This window comes from Phyllostomus discolor, chromosome 12, assembly GCF_004126475.2.
Source record: "Phyllostomus discolor isolate MPI-MPIP mPhyDis1 chromosome 12, mPhyDis1.pri.v3, whole genome shotgun sequence".
NCBI lineage: Eukaryota > Metazoa > Chordata > Mammalia > Chiroptera > Phyllostomidae > Phyllostomus > Phyllostomus discolor.
Genome location: NC_040914.2, coordinates 18,211,224 through 18,223,386, shown reverse-complemented (window position 1 = coordinate 18,223,386; position 12,163 = coordinate 18,211,224). Strand labels below are relative to the sequence as shown.

Genomic DNA, 12,163 nt, shown 5'->3' with positions numbered 1-12,163 from the left:
ATTGACGTGACCAAGCTGCCGAGTGTCATGGCTGTGTGGAGGCCTGGTGGCACCCACCAGGGTGAGGTGGGGCGGACAGATTGTGTTCACAACCTGAAGCCAGAGTCCACGGTGGCCATGACAGGAGCCCAGGAGTGAATGGGGACAGGGGATGAGGGGACAACCGCCTCTCCTGGTGGCTCTGGTTTTATCTGCTTAGGAGGTTGGACTGGGCTAGTCCCTGGTCTGTGCACCCGGCCCTGCCTCTTAGCTGGTGCTCGCCCTTCCCTGGAAGTCGGTGGCGTGTCAGGAGCCTAGGGGCGAGTGTCTGTGGGCCTGGAGCACAGCGAGAGCCCATCAGTGGCAGCTGCTCACAGGCTGCCAGGTCGGGGCCTGAGGCTGCCCTGGGGTGAGGAGGTGGTGGCGGTGCTCTAGGCTTGAAGTCAGCTCAGTCCCGCTCTGCTCCCTTCTCAGGGCACTGTTCATGCCTCTGTTTCCTCATCTGTCAGATGGGCCCGGTAATAACCCTGCCTCCAGGTGGTTTCGAGGGTTGATGAGGCAGAGCACTTAGAACAGTGTGCACACACGGGGAAGGATCCAGAAGGGGAGTCTGGGAGCCAGGGACCTGCCAGGTCGGTGCTCGGCCAGCCTGAGCTCACTGGCTATGTGCGGCAGGCTGCCCACAGGGATGGGGCACTTCCAAGAGGGGGGACAGAGGCTCTGAGCAGTGAGGCGCAGAAGAGGCGTGCACCCTGGCGGGCTGCCGTGGGGTCTGAGGGCGCTGGTGCTGTGCTGGCCGCTCACCCCTCCCTGCTCCTCTGCTCTTTCTCAGGTGACACGGGAAACTGGTACTCAAGTGACGAGGACGAGGGTGGGAGCAGCGTCACCTCCATCCTTAAGACCCTGAGACAGCAGACGTCCAGCCGACCCCAGGCTTCCGTCGGGGAGCTGAGCAGCGGTGGGCTGGGGGATCCTCGTCTCCAGAAGGGACACCCCACAGGAGGCCGGCTGGCCGACCCCCGCCTCAGCCGGGACCCCAGGCTCACCCGCCACGCTGAGGCTTCCAGCGGTTCAGGCCCGGGAGACACAGGGCCCTCCGACCCTCGGCTGGCTCGCTCCCTGCCTGCCCCCAAGCCCGAAGGTGGCCTTCATTCCAACCCCGCAGGCCCCGGCAGCTCCAAGGGGTCCGGACCACCCCTCACGGAAGAGGAGGAAGGGGAGCGGGCCCTGCGGGAGAAGGCCGTGAACATTCCCCTGGACCCCCTCCCAGGGCACCCGCTGCGGGACCCACGGTCGCAGCTGCAGCAGTTCAGCCACATCAAGAAGGATGTGACCCTGAGCAAGCCGAGCTTCGCCCGCACCGTGCTCTGGAACCCGGAGGACCTGATTCCCCTGCCCATCCCCAAGCAGGACGTGCCCCCCGTCCCCGCGGCCCTGCAGTCCATGCCTGCGCTGGACCCCAGGCTGCATCGGGCCGCTGCTGCGGGTCCCCCCACCCCCCGTCAGCGACCGGGCACCTCCACAGACCCTGTCTCGTCCGGCTCCACTCTGCCCGACTTTGAGCTCCTCTCTCGCATCCTCAAGACTGTCAATGCTGCAGGCCCCTCCGCCACCCCTGGCCCTAGCGACAAGCCCAGTGACCCCCGGGTGCGGAAGGCCCCCACTGACCCTCGGTTGCAGAAAACGGCAGACTCTGCTGCCTCCTCCCGTGCTGCCAAGCCCAGCTCTGCCGAAGCTCCCTCTCCAGCTGCCAGCCCCAGTGGGGAGTCCTCTCCCCCAGCCACTGCTCCCTACGACCCCCGGGTGCTGGCGGCCGGTGGGCTGGGCCAGGGCAGTGGGAGTGGGCAGAGCAGCGTGCTGAGCGGCATCAGCCTTTATGACCCCAGGACTCCCAACGCGGGTGGTAAAGCCACAGATCCCGCCACCGATGTGGGTGCCCAGCCAAAGGGCCCCGAGGGCAATGGCAAGGGCTCGGCCGCCAAGGCCAAGGAGCCCCCATTTGTCCGTAAGTCTGCCCTGGAGCAGCCGGAGCCTGGGAAGTCCGGGGCAGACGGGGCCACGGCCTCGGCCACGGACAGATACAACAGCTACAACCGGCCCCGGCCCAAGGCCTCTGCAGCCCCGGCGGCAGCCCCGGGTGCCCCACCTGCGGAGGGCACCCCACCACAGCCTGGGGTGCACAACCTGCCGGTGCCCACCCTCTTTGGGACTGTGAAGCCTGCGCCGAAGGCGGGCTCTGGGAGCCCGTTTGCCGGCAACAGCCCGGCCCGTGAGGGCGAGCAGGATGCAGGGTCCCTGAAAGATGTTTTTAAAGGTTTTGACCCCACTGCCTCCCCCTTCTGCCAGTAGTGTTATGCTGGGGTCAAGCGCCCCCTGTACCCCACCTTTCCCAGGCGATATTTAAGTGCAGCAGCCAGAGTTGGGACCCTGGGGGGAGGGGTCTGGGTGTTCTTTCTTTACTTCCTTCATCTTTTTCTTTTCTCTCTCTGTCTGATAATACTTTCTTTTTAAAACAGATAAATTGTATATAACTCCCTTCAGTTCTGGTCAGTGCTGCCGGGCCCCTGCTGGGAGCATCTACTTGTGTGTGGGAAGAGTGGCGTGTCCCCAGCCGGCACTCTGGCCCGATTTTTCAGGGACTCCTTGAAAACTGGGGTTCCAGCGGGTTTTCTGGGCACAGCTTGGCCCCTCTGCCTCTGCACCCCCCCCCCCCGGATAAAGGGAACACAGCAGGTGCTGAGTAGGCCCCGAGCACTGCCCATCCGAGTTGCAGGACCCGCTGTGGGGGTGGGTGGGGGGTGAAAAAATGTCCAAGGGAAGGACAGAGCCCTGGGGTCGTGCTGGGGCTGCGAGAAGCGAGCCCTTCGCTGCTGCCATCTCACGTGGATTCGCACACAGTCCTTGAGCCGCCCTCCATCCAGAGTCCGCCGTTGACCCTGACCCTGCGCCTGGGTCCTGGACAGAAGACTCCAGGGTAAGAGGTGGGCCTGGAGGCGGCAGGGTGGGTGGGGGCAGCCCCTGAGCTACACCCCGGGGGCATTCTCCGCAGGTCGCCTGTTTTCCGTCAGTATTAGCTCCTGCCCTGTCCTGTTCTGTCGAAGCCACACCCACCTCCCCTCGGGCCAGGGGCTGTCCCAGTCCTCAGAAGTTAGAGCGTCCAGTGTGCACTTCTGGCGCCTCTGGGGACCACTCAAGGATCCGTGGCACAGCTGCCCCCCAGGTCCCCACAGGAGCCGTAGCTGGTTCTTGGCAAAGTGTTCCTACCCCCACTGTCTCCACCCTGCCCGGCACCGTGTCTTCGGGGCCCTTGGGCTCCATGTGTTTGGCTTTTCAGCAACAGGCTCACGGGTCCAGAGATGCATCAGGTTGCTGGATGTGTGGGCACTTCCATGAAAAGGGCTGAGGGAAGGGCTGGAGAGTGCCCCTAGCAGGGTAGGACTGTTGGGTCCTCTCCAGGAGGGGCCGGGACCCCCCGCAGGTGGGGGTGAGGCCGGAAGCCCGTGTCCTGCTCCCCTCACCCACTTCCCCAGGGCCCCAGCTAAGGCCCAGCCCTGTCCACCGAGCTCCAGAGGAGGCCTGCCCTCCGGATGTGGCCTGGGGGGACTGGGCGAGGCCTGTGTCGCTGGGGGTCCCTCCCGCCTACGTGTCAGTCCTCGCCAGCCTCTTCTGCTGGTCGCCTCGTCTGGCCACCTCAACCACCTCGCTTAAGGCCCCTGTCTCTCCTTTGCTGGCAGTGAGGGGGAGCCTGGTGACCCAGCCAAAGGGTTCCGTCCCTCAGCACCTTGGGGTGGGGGGTGAATGAGGCTGCTGTACCAAACCCCCCTCTCCAGAGACCAATGGTTGAGCCTGGGGCCAGAGGCAAGGGCGGGAGAGGCAGGCCCACAGGGTCAGTGCGTGAGGGTCGGGTTGGTGTGGTTTGTCTCTGTGTCTTTTCTGTCTTGTTTTTTTTTAAACATGAGATTTTTCTTCGGCCACCGGTGTTGGCCTCGAGCAGGGGCTGCAGCGCTTGGCGCCTGGACGATGGGTGGGAACATGCAGTGTGGCGGCGGTGGTTTTGTTCTCCGGAGAAATTTCTTTTGTAAAAGCAAATTAAATACTTTTTTTAAACGGAAACTTGTGGATGAAATAGAAGCTGGGGCCTCGTTTGATATTCAGCCTAAGAACCTCACAGGACTATGAATTCACCCCAGATCTTCATTTGCCATCAGGCCGAGCTTTTAAAGAAAAATTGTGATCTAACCAGGATTGTAACAAAAATGTAAATACTATTTCAGAGTTGAAAGTCGATGGTGCAAATATGTATATAACGTACTGTATTTTTACAATGACGTCGCATGCCTCCACTCCACCCTTTCGTACTCCGTCTCCGTCTTCCAGAAGCGCCGCCCGCCCTGTCTCCTGTGCTCTCTTAACCCAATAATTGTATTACTGCCATTAAAGGGTGCAGTTATTTTAAAGAGCCTGTGGTTCTGGTGTCTCTCCTGCTCCAGTCACCTGTGCCCCAGAATGGACCGGAAGGGTAGGAGACGGCCTCAGGCGGCCAGCCCCAAGGCGACATCCATCCCCAGCGGCCTCACCGCACACTGCCCGAGCTCGGCACGGGGCCAATCTCCGAAGAGACACAGTGGTGGCCCACATGGCAAGGCCCACCTGTGCACCGGCCCCAGGACCGCCCAGGTGGGAGGAACTGGAGCCCTAGCTGTGGCACACTGAGTGTCCATGTCCCCACAAAGTCCGTGTGTGGCCCTGGCCATGTGGCTTGGTTGGCTGGACCGTCATCCCGATACACCAAGGTTGTGGGTGTGGTCCCCATCAGGGTGCATACAAGAATCGACCAGTGAATTTATAAAAAAGTAGAATAGATACTTCCCTCTCTCAAAAGTTGTTTAAAATTTTAAAAGGTACATAATGCTGAAACCCATTCCCCGGTGAGATGGTGTCAGGAGATGGTCAGTCAGGAGAACGGAGCCCCCAGGATGGAATCAGTGTCCTCACAAGGGAGACCCGAGCAAATCTGCCCTGATCATGTTTTTGGCCCGACCGCCCGGCGAGGGCGCAGCTAGGATACAGCTGGCTGTGACCCCGGTAGCAGCACTCACTGGGTCGAGCCTGCTGGCACCTTGGTCTTGGACTCCCAGCCTCCAGAGCTGTGGCGCTGTGTGATAGGGGATACCCCCCACTCATTAGCCAGGCATCTTACCTGAGGAAGCCACACTCTGCCAGGGTATGACAGGGAGCAGCACCGAGTCTCACGGAGTCGCATCTCCATGGGACTGGACTGGCTTCGGCCTCTGTGTTTCAGTGGGTTCGTTTTCCATGGCTGCTGTATATACTTCCCAAACTCAGGGGTTTAAAATCACAGATTTGTTGCTGTTCTGGAGGTCACAAGTGTGACATGGGTCTCCCCTGGCCAAAATCCAACTGGCCAGGGCCGCTCTCCTCTCTGAAGGAACAGGGATTGTTTTCCTGCCTTTTCCAGCTTCTAGAGGCTGCCCTCGTGGGTCAGCAGCCCCCTCCACATCACAGCCAGCTACGCTGCGTGGCTCTGGCCCTTGCTGTGTGGGCACACCTCTGGCTACAGCTGGGAAAGGGTCTCTGCTCTTAAAGGCCCACGCCATTAGATTGGGCGATCCGGGATAATCTCCCGTTTCAAGATCCTTAAATCACACTGAGTTTCTGGGCCTATGGGAGGCAGCCGATCAATCTTCCTCCCTCTCCTCCCTTCGTCGCTCTAAAAATCAATGAAAGCGTATCCTTAGGTGAGGATAAAAACAAGAAAGGAATGAAGTACTGATCCACATGCTACAAAATAACCCTTGAAAACATTATGCCAAGTGAGAAAAACACGAAGGCCACACACTTTATGAGTCCGTTTCCTTATGATATGTCCAGAATCAGCACATTCACAGAGACAGTGAGTAAATCAGTGGTTGCAGGGGCCCCCGGGCGGGGGGCCGGAGCAGGCATGGGAGTGACTGCTAACAGGATGGCGTTTCTCTTGGCGATAGTGAAAGGCTCCGCAGGTAGAGCTCAGCGATGGTTGCCAGCCCTGTAAAGACACTGACAACCCCTGAACCGCCTGCATTAAAGGGTTGGATCTCATGGGTTTGAAATTAGAACTCAAAAGTCGACAGCATTCTTCTGTGATCAACTAGGACAATTACAGGAAATCAGAGAATCTTCCTCAAAGTGATAAATGTTTTAAGGAATCTAGGAATCAACCTCATGAAAAAAGCAGGAGAACTTACAGATATGCCAAAGACAACACATTCAGACTGAGATGAGGAGAAAAGTGACTGAAAAAGACCATGGTGGCAGGGAGAAGCCTCCTTCTCAGAGATCTGCGAGCATCTCAGAATCAAACAGAAGGCACGGCTTTTCACCCTGGCCGGGTGGCTCAGTTGGTTGGAGCATCGTCCCATAAACCAAAAGTTTATGGGTTCAATTCCCAATCAGACACACCCTTGGCTACAGATTGGATCCCCAGTCGGGGTGCATATGGGAGGCAACCAATCAGTGTTTCTCTGTGTGTCTCAGGCCTGCAAACCAAAGGGTCGCCAGTTCGATTCCCAGTCAGGGCACATGCCTGGGTTGTGGACCAGGTGCCTGGTGGAGGGTGCATGAGAGGCAACCACACACTGATGTTTCTCTCCCTCTCTCCCTTCCTTCCCTGCTCTCTAAAAATAAATAAAATCTAAAAAATAAAATCAATACAAACATATCCTCAGGCGAGGTATTTTTTTTTAAGTGTTGTTTTTCTCTGGTAAGAGGGGTTTGCAGACAGTGCAAATTGGATAGATATGGGGAAGTAAGTAACTGACCAGTGTGGGTCACAGGAAGTGCCTGTCTCGGAGAAACTGACAAGGAGACATGTTTCAGTTCAGTGCTGGTTCTCAGCTGTGGTGAGCTGCACAGCCGGGCTCTGCTGAGGCGAGGGGCCCCACGGAGGGTGAGGCATGAGTGGCAGTGAGCACTTGTCCAGGGAAAATGTTAGACTTCCGCTGAAGGAATTACAGGACAGCCCCGATAGGCGCCTGACCTGTGGGTGACACCAGGCGACACTGTCCTTCCCCTCACACTCTAAACTTTCCTACAAAAGCTAGTATCCCTTTGGTCTGCTGTTGTGTCCAGTTTTGGGGACCATTCTTGACATCTGGTAAGCTTTTTAAAAAAAATGTATTGATTTTTGGAAGAGAAAGAAACATCGATTTGTTGTCCCACTTACTGATGCACCCATTGGCTGATTCTTGTATGTGCCCTGACTGGAGACCGAACCCATATCCTTGGCGTATCGGGAAAATACTCTAACCAACTGAGCTACCTGGTCAGGGCCTGGTGAGTTCTTGATAAAAATGCATTCTTAAAAAAAAATTAAATTGAGATATAGTTGACCTATAGAATACTGTATGAGTTCAGGCGGTACAGTGTGACGATTTGATCCATGTTGCTATATCTGATTATAGTTATTCATTGCTGCATAATTACCACCGTGGCTTTAGTGTCGCATAATTACCGTTCCTTGTGGCGAGTAAAAACTCGTTCATTGGAAGAGAAGACCGACACCCAGTCAGATGCTGACAGCGCTGGTCGGGGTGGGGCTGGAGCGTTAGTGTTTTGTCAAAGCTCCCAAGGATTCGTTGCAGAACCTGATCCAGTCAGCTCTGTCTCTTTAAGGAGGATTTGTTTTCTAATGCCCTGGCCCTTCCTGGCGTTCCACTCCCCACCGCACCCCTGCCCCCGCCTCCCCTCACCATTTCACCAGCCAAGAATGTGAACAATGTGTCTCAAATATTTTCAGTTCCCCCTTAAGCCCATTTAATGCTTAACGTTTGTTGCCAGCAGGCAGGCTCTCTATCCCAGCCCATTTGGACTCCCTCCCCAAATGTAACCCCTACCTTAGCTCTCGAACCTATTGTCCTCTTCATAAAACCCAAGCTCTTTTCCGTGAAAGGGCAGAGGTCAAGGGGCCTGGGCCAATAGGATGGAGAGCTATGGAAGGGTTTAGAGAGAGACTACATACTCATTTAAAACATCCTGTGGCCCTCACTGCTGTGGCTTAGAGTGTGGAGCGTTGTCCTGGTTCGATTCCCAGTCAGGGCACACTGCTGGGTTGTGGGCCTGTGCCCCGGTTGGGGGTGTGCAACAGGCAACCAATTGATGTTTCTCTCCCTCTCTTTCGCCCTCCCTCCCTTCCCCTTTCTCTCTCTAAAAATAAGTAAATAAAATCTTTTAAAAAATAATAAAATACGCCCTGGCTGGCATAGCTCAGTGGATTGAGCGCGGGCTGCGAACCAAAGTGTCGCAGGTTCGATTCCCAGTCAGGGCACATGCCTGGGTTGCAGGCCATGGCCCCCAGCAACCACACATTGGTATTTCTCTCTCTCTCTCTCCTTCTCCCTCCCTTCCCTCTCTAAAAACGAATAAATAAAATCTTTAAAAAAACTTTTAAAAAAGAAACCTCTGTCTGCTTCTCTAAAAAAAAAATAATAATAATAAAATACAAAGCCTTCACCTCTGCCCACAAGACCTCAAGAACTCCCTGCCTGCATCGCCTCTGGGACTTCCACTCCTTCCCACTCTCCCCATTGCTCGCCCTGCCGCACCCACACCAGCCACTCCGCCACATTCACGCACACTACAGCCTCAGGGCCTTTGCACTCGCTGTCCTCTCTGCTTGGAGCAGCCCACCTCCTCCTCATCACTGCGCGACTGACTTCTTGTCACGGGACATGTTCCCAGAACCTAGTGCCTTAAAACCATAAACGGGTATGGGTATTATCACCTTGCCTCTGCGGGTTGGGAATCCCGAGGGAGCGGCTCAGCTGAGGGCTTCCGCCCTGCGTCTCATGAGGTTTGGGCCAGGGCAGCAGTCACCCAGAGACCCACAGGGGCGGGGGGGGGGGTCCCCACTCTGTCACTTCCACAGCGTTCTGTTGGTCCCAGAGACCAGCCCTGACTGGGTGTGGGAGGAGGCCCCACCAGTCTCAGGGACCGTGGTGGAGGCTGGCGGCCTCACCTTCTTACTCTCTACCTCGTCACCTTCATCCATTTTCTTTATGGATTTTACACTCGACGGGTTTTTACATTAATTATTCTTCGGTCCCTCTTCCCTAATTGTGTCACGTCCATAGGCTGGGACACATCCTTGTTTTCGCGTGGTTTGTTTTGTTCACTGGGACGTCCCCGGTGTCTCCAACAGACCTCGGTACCTCGCAGATACTCAGTAAGCAGTTCCTGTGTTAGTACCCAGAGAACCTGCGCCAAGGGGGTCTGGGGGCCAATGAATGCGTCGGCCGGTCTCAGCTGTGCCGGTGAAAGTTTTCAAGGGTTTGGGCTGGGAACGGAGAGAAAGAGATAGCTACTGATGGGGTCACCTGTCCCTTTTGTTTTTATTTTTTAAAAAGATTTTATTTAGCCCATTTTTCGGACTGTAACACGCACTTTTATCTTAAAAAAAAAAAAAAAAAAGCAAGCAAACCCTGGTTGACGTGGCTCAGTGGATTGAGCGCTGGCCTGCGAACCATAGGGTCGCCAGTTTGATTCCCAGTCAGGACACATGCCAGGGTTGTAGGCCACGTCCCCAGTGAGGGTGTGTGAGTGGCAACCACACATTGACATTTCTCTCCCATTTTCCCTCTCTTCCCTTCTGTCTAAAAATAAATAAATCTATTAAAAAAAAGACGCACTTGCCCTGGCTGGCATAGCTCAGTGGATTGAGCGTGGGCTGCGAACCAGGCATCGCAGGTTCAATTCCCAGTCAGGGCACATGCCTAGGTTGCAGGCCATGGCCCCCAGCAACCACACATTGATGTTTCTCTCTCTCTCTTTCTCTCTCTCAAAATAAATAAAATCTTAAAAAAAAAGGCGCACTTTCCCCCCAACTTTGGGAGGGAAAAGGGGGGTGCGTCTTATAGTCCAAATGTGGCTTATCTGGCTCACTGTGGATGGGGCATCAGTGGCCTGTGTTATTTATGTTATTAAATATTTTACCATATTTTTTGCTTCAAAATTTTTTCTCCTATTTCCCTCTAAAACCTAGGTGCGTCGTATGGTCCGGTGCGTCTTATGGTCCGGTGCGTCTTACAGTCTGAAAAATTTGGTATTTATTTAGAGGAGGGGAAAGAGGGAGAAAGAGAGGGAGAGAAACATCGATTGGTTGCCTCTTGCACTCCCGCCACCAGGAACCAGCCCCACAGCCCAGGCCCGTGGCCTGAGCAGGAATCGAACTCGTGGTTGTTTGCTTTGTGAGACACAGCTCAACCAACTGAGCCACACCAGGCAGGTCCACCTACTCATTTTAAAGTTTCCCATTTGTCTCTGCTACAGTCCGTTCTCCACAGGGAGGCGGAGTGATCCAAACAGGTAAGTCGAACACGGCCTGACCTGGCACAAATCCTCCAGGCTCCCTAGTGTGCAGGATCGGGAGCTGAAAGAGACCCAGGAGCTGAATGGAGTGCCTTTGGAGATTCAAGACCATTGAGGCTTTGCTCTGGCTGCGATTAGGATGGGCAGAGAGCTCTCATTCGGGATTCAAAAGATCTCTGCACCCTCCCAGGGCAGCTCAGAAAATTTCATTGTCACAGCTGCCCACAGGCAAGCAAGGAAACCATCTCATGATAGCAAATAATTGGAATTTATTTTATTATTTATGCTCAGTCTCCTACACTGACTGTAGGGTAAGCTTTCTCAGGCCCCGATTGTTCTCTGCACGGTTTTCAACACTCTTTACCCGATCACACTGCCTCCGAGCTCAGGTTTCAACTCACACACCCCCTGGCTGACCCCATATGTCGGCGGGGTTGGGTGTCCTCTCTGGATACCCCGAGTCCCCTGCACTTTCCCCAGAACTTTAGCAAGGTTCTTATCTATTTACAGCAGTCCGTATAGAAGGTAAGCTTCACAAGGAGCGAGCTTTCCAATCCGCGGACAGGGCGTGCACCTCCACCTGTTCGAATCTTCTCAGTAGGATTTTGTTCTTTACAGTGTAGAGGTGTAGAAATCTTGCTTGTCTCTTGTTCAATTTAGTCCTAAGAATTTTTGGTTGTGATACTATCTATGGTGAAGGGGATTATCTTCAATCTCATTTTACAATTGCTTCCAGCTAGGATATTGTATATTGATCTTGGATTCTACCACCTTGCAAAGTTCACTTAATTTTAGTTATTCTGATTCCTTAGAATTTTCTACGTGAACAATCACATTGTGTGCAAATATTGACAATTTTACTTCTTCCCTCTGATCTTTATTCCTATTTTTCTTTTCTTTTTTTAAATTGGCTTGTTGTTCCACTTATCTATGCATTCATTGGTTGATTTTTGCATGTGCTCTGACCGGGGATCGAACCTGCAACCTTGGTTTATTGGGGCAACGCTCTAACCAACTGAGCTACCCAGCCAGGGAGGGCAGTGCCTTTTCTTTCTTTTTGTTGCCTTGTTGCACTAGCTAGACCGCTGATACAATGTGGATTAGAAGTGAAGAGAGTGGAAATCTTTGCTTTTTTTTTTTTACAAAAAGTTTATTGATTTGAGAGAGGGAGAGAGACATCACTTCATTGTTCAACTTATCTATGCGTTCATTGGTTGCTTCTTGCATGTGACCAGAAGGGGGAGCTCTCACACAGTACCATTTGATGTCAATTACAGGAAAAATAGTCAATTACAGACAAGACCCAAAAGAAAAAAAGGCAACAAAAAAGAATCGTCAGTCATAGACCCCAGCAGGAGAAGATGTACATTGCATCTCCTATCAGAAATTAACTCCCCTAGCAGCTCAGCCGTGAGACATGGTCATCTCCCTGAACTCTCGCTTTTCCCCAATGGGTCTTTCTTCAAAACAAGCCCTCCTAACCTTTTCCTTCTTCCTTAAGTAATATTTGTCTCCTTTGTTGAATTTGCCTATGGTTATCTATAGCTTGCTTGTCCTGAATTGTAATTCTTTGCTATTCCCGGATAAACCCATTTTTGCTGATAAAAAAAAAAAAGACTTAATTTTAAGGTCAACAGGGGATACATAAAGCCGTATGTAGACCCAGAGGCAGAAGCTTGAGACAAGTTTGCCAGTGGGTTCAGGTCCCTCCAGACTCAGACATAAGCTTACACCTGCAAGGAAACTAAAATTGTTTACAGCAGGAGAGTTGGGAAACAACCTGGAGCCTGGAAATCACCTGTGTTCCATCCTTGTAATG

At 53.9% G+C, this 12,163-nt stretch overlaps 1 protein-coding gene across 6 annotated transcripts in view; it reads left to right on the top strand.

Moving 5' to 3' along the window:
- The window catches only part of ZC3H4 (zinc finger CCCH-type containing 4), a 40,627-nt gene extending 36,188 nt beyond the window's left edge, over positions 1-4,439 (top strand). For 4 of the 6 annotated variants that reach the window (XM_028529432.2, XM_028529430.2, XM_028529434.2 and 1 more), the window contains exon 15: positions 812-2,328. In XM_028529432.2, the coding sequence (XP_028385233.1) occupies positions 812-2,328 (1,517 nt within the window). Of the gene's footprint in view, positions 1-811 lie in introns of all 6 variants that reach the window. The other 2 variants (XM_036012459.1, XM_028529435.2) reach the window with 1 other exon arrangement.
- Positions 4,440-12,163: the final 7,724 nt, after the last annotated feature.